This window comes from Etheostoma cragini, chromosome 19, assembly GCF_013103735.1.
Source record: "Etheostoma cragini isolate CJK2018 chromosome 19, CSU_Ecrag_1.0, whole genome shotgun sequence".
Classification (NCBI taxonomy): domain Eukaryota; kingdom Metazoa; phylum Chordata; class Actinopteri; order Perciformes; family Percidae; genus Etheostoma; species Etheostoma cragini.
In genome coordinates, this window is record NC_048425.1 from 200,835 (window position 1) to 203,334 (window position 2,500).

A 2,500-nucleotide genomic window follows, 5' to 3' on the forward strand; every position below is an offset into this window, starting at 1 on the left:
GGTCCCCATAAGTATACTGTATTCACAGTTTTTGGTCCCCACAAATGTAGCAATACCTGGTCCACACACACACACACAAACACACACACACCCTGCTCTTCTCTTTAAGAGAGTATAAACTTCACATAGCTACAGAACGTGGAGTCTCAGCAGTCATAAATCAGCCGTAAAGGTAAAATATGTAACATTTCTGCATTAAAAAGTCAAAAAATGACAATACCTACAGTAGGTCATATAATTTGTTGAGACTTGATATTTGTAACTTTCTTAATTGCCTGAACTGCTAAATTATTGACTGTATTTTTTGTAATTGTTTTTGTTTTCTTACTCTTCCATATTTATGTACCTCCTATCCCCCGGTATATATGTATTTTGGAATTGTGTCATTATACTTGAATATCCTATAAAGGGTTAAGATTAGGGTTAACAAGAAAAGAATAAAAAAGAAAGAAAGTGCCGCACACGCGCCTAGTGAGGTTGTATTAATTCAGCCAATCACAACAAAGCACAGACCAACATATGTCACATCCTCCCGGCCTGCAATCATCCTCCTGCTCCTCCTCTTTCCTCTCGACTCCTTCTCTCTCTCTCTCTCTACAGTCTAGGTCCCTCCCTCTCTCTCTCTCTCCCCCTCCCTACAGTTTCCTCTTACTCTCTCTTTCTCTCTCTCCCTCCATATTTAACCTTTGTCTAAACTGCGTAGTTGTTCTGAAACAGCTGATCCCTCTCTCTTTCTAACATTTATGAATCATAAACACATTACTGTGTCAGGAAATACAAATACATGAGCACTATTCATACTTATATACAAATACACACTATTCATACTGAGATACAAATACACACTATTAAACATAATATTATTTAGTTAAACATTTTCTTACAGAAACCTGAGCTTTGTTAATTAAACCATGATCATGATGATAATACATCATACGCTTTAAGATGACGTCACTGAATATTCAAAAACCTTTAAAGTCTATGAATCCTTTCACAATAAAAGCTGTTATTTACCAAAAGCAGAAGCTGTTTCAGCCAGGAGGACCAACAGGAGCAGGAATGGAGCCATGAGGTCTGAAGGGGGACCTGCAGTCTTAGTCCACGACCCGGTTCTCTCTCAGGTGGTATTCAGATTAGTTCCTCTAGGACTGGGGACCAGTTGGTGGCTCTGATCCGGGTTTTCTTCGACTTGAAGTCTTGACAGGTTGAGAATTTTCCCGACTGTGCACCAGGGAGGGGTCGGTAGGCAGTCTGGTCTGACTCTCATGAGAGGGCGGGACTAACAGCAGGAGAGGGGCGGGGCTAACAGCGAGGTTACAGGAGGTCAGCTGCATCTGAAGGAGAACCACAAGCTAAAGTACTTCAGGACTGACTTGGCCCTCTGAACCCTGGAAGACATGAATTAGCAGAGCAGTCTGGGGTCAGGGTCTCTTTCCTGAGAGAGTAACTGTATGTGTTGAGAGAACTATATTTAGCAAGAACATTATATTACATCTGAACAAGAATTAACACTAAATAAAATGAAAAAAAATCTATTCTTTGCTCAATTAATGTATTTGCATGTTTGCTATTATCCGTATTAATGTGTAAAAATAACTCATGTGTCCTCTCCAAACCTGTCTCTGCGTGCAGGTGGACACCGCTGGTCTCGGACCAGGTCTCCCTCCCAGCCTTGGCACTCTGACACACTCCCTCTAACTACCACAGCGTTAAGTGTGCTACAAAACCAACTAATCTGAGAATTAAGGGTCCATTCTGATTGGCTGTTCCTCTCCAACTACATGGCATGTAGCAGGTCAAACCAATAGATAGATTACTAGGAGGAACAGTCTTTTGGTCACCTGTTGGTCAGCATGTACTGACAGTGGAGCTGTTTGACTGACGTTATGGATTAAAACACATTTAAATCAGTATTTTGTTTTATTGACTCACAGACATGTCTTAAAGGACCCATATTATGAAAAAAGAAAACCTTTTTCTGGGATTTGGGGTCTCTGGTGTTTCCACACGCATAAAAATAACCATCCTTGTTGTTTTGATTGAGTTTCTGAATGTCCTCTGTCTTCAGTCTCCAGGTTTTTGAGTGTCCTCTGATCCGGTCTCTGATTGTCCTCTGATCTGGTCTCTGATTGTCCTCTGATCTGGTCTCTGAATGTCCTCTGTCTTCAGTCTCCTGGTTTCTGAATGAGCTCTGATCCGGTCTCTGATTGTCCTCTGATCAGGTTTCTGATTGTCCGCTGATCCGGTCTCTGATTGTCCTCTGATCCGGTCTCTGATTGTCCTCTGATCAGGTTTCTGAATGTCCTCTGTCTTCAGTCTCCGGTTGAGCTGTCCAACATCTGCACGGCTTTTTACGTCACTAGAGACGAGGTGGCTAACCGTAGCATGCTAGCTCGTTCTCAATGGCAAAACACTGCAGCCACTAGTGGACCAGAATCTCCAAAGGAACTACTTCCTGTCCCTGTTCTACTCCCTGTCCCTGTTCTGCAGGTATTCCAGC

The 2,500-nt window shown here is 42.4% G+C and overlaps 2 protein-coding genes across 5 annotated transcripts in view; one reads left to right on the plus strand and one right to left on the minus strand.

Annotated features, from left to right (window-relative positions):
- Window positions 1-1,285, minus strand: part of LOC117962144 (programmed cell death 1 ligand 1-like) — a 3,307-nt gene extending 2,022 nt beyond the window's left edge. The window contains exon 1 of one of the 2 annotated variants that reach the window (XM_034901261.1): window positions 1,022-1,285. In XM_034901261.1, coding sequence (XP_034757152.1) covers window positions 1,022-1,069 — 48 coding nt within the window. In that variant the 5' untranslated portion in view covers window positions 1,070-1,285. Of the gene's footprint in view, window positions 1-1,014 lie in introns of both variants that reach the window. The other variant, XM_034901260.1, reaches the window with a different exon arrangement.
- The window catches only part of LOC117962117 (sialoadhesin-like), a 194,299-nt gene that overhangs the window by 106,566 nt on the left and 85,233 nt on the right, over window positions 1-2,500 (plus strand). The gene's annotated exons all lie outside the window — the stretch shown is intronic.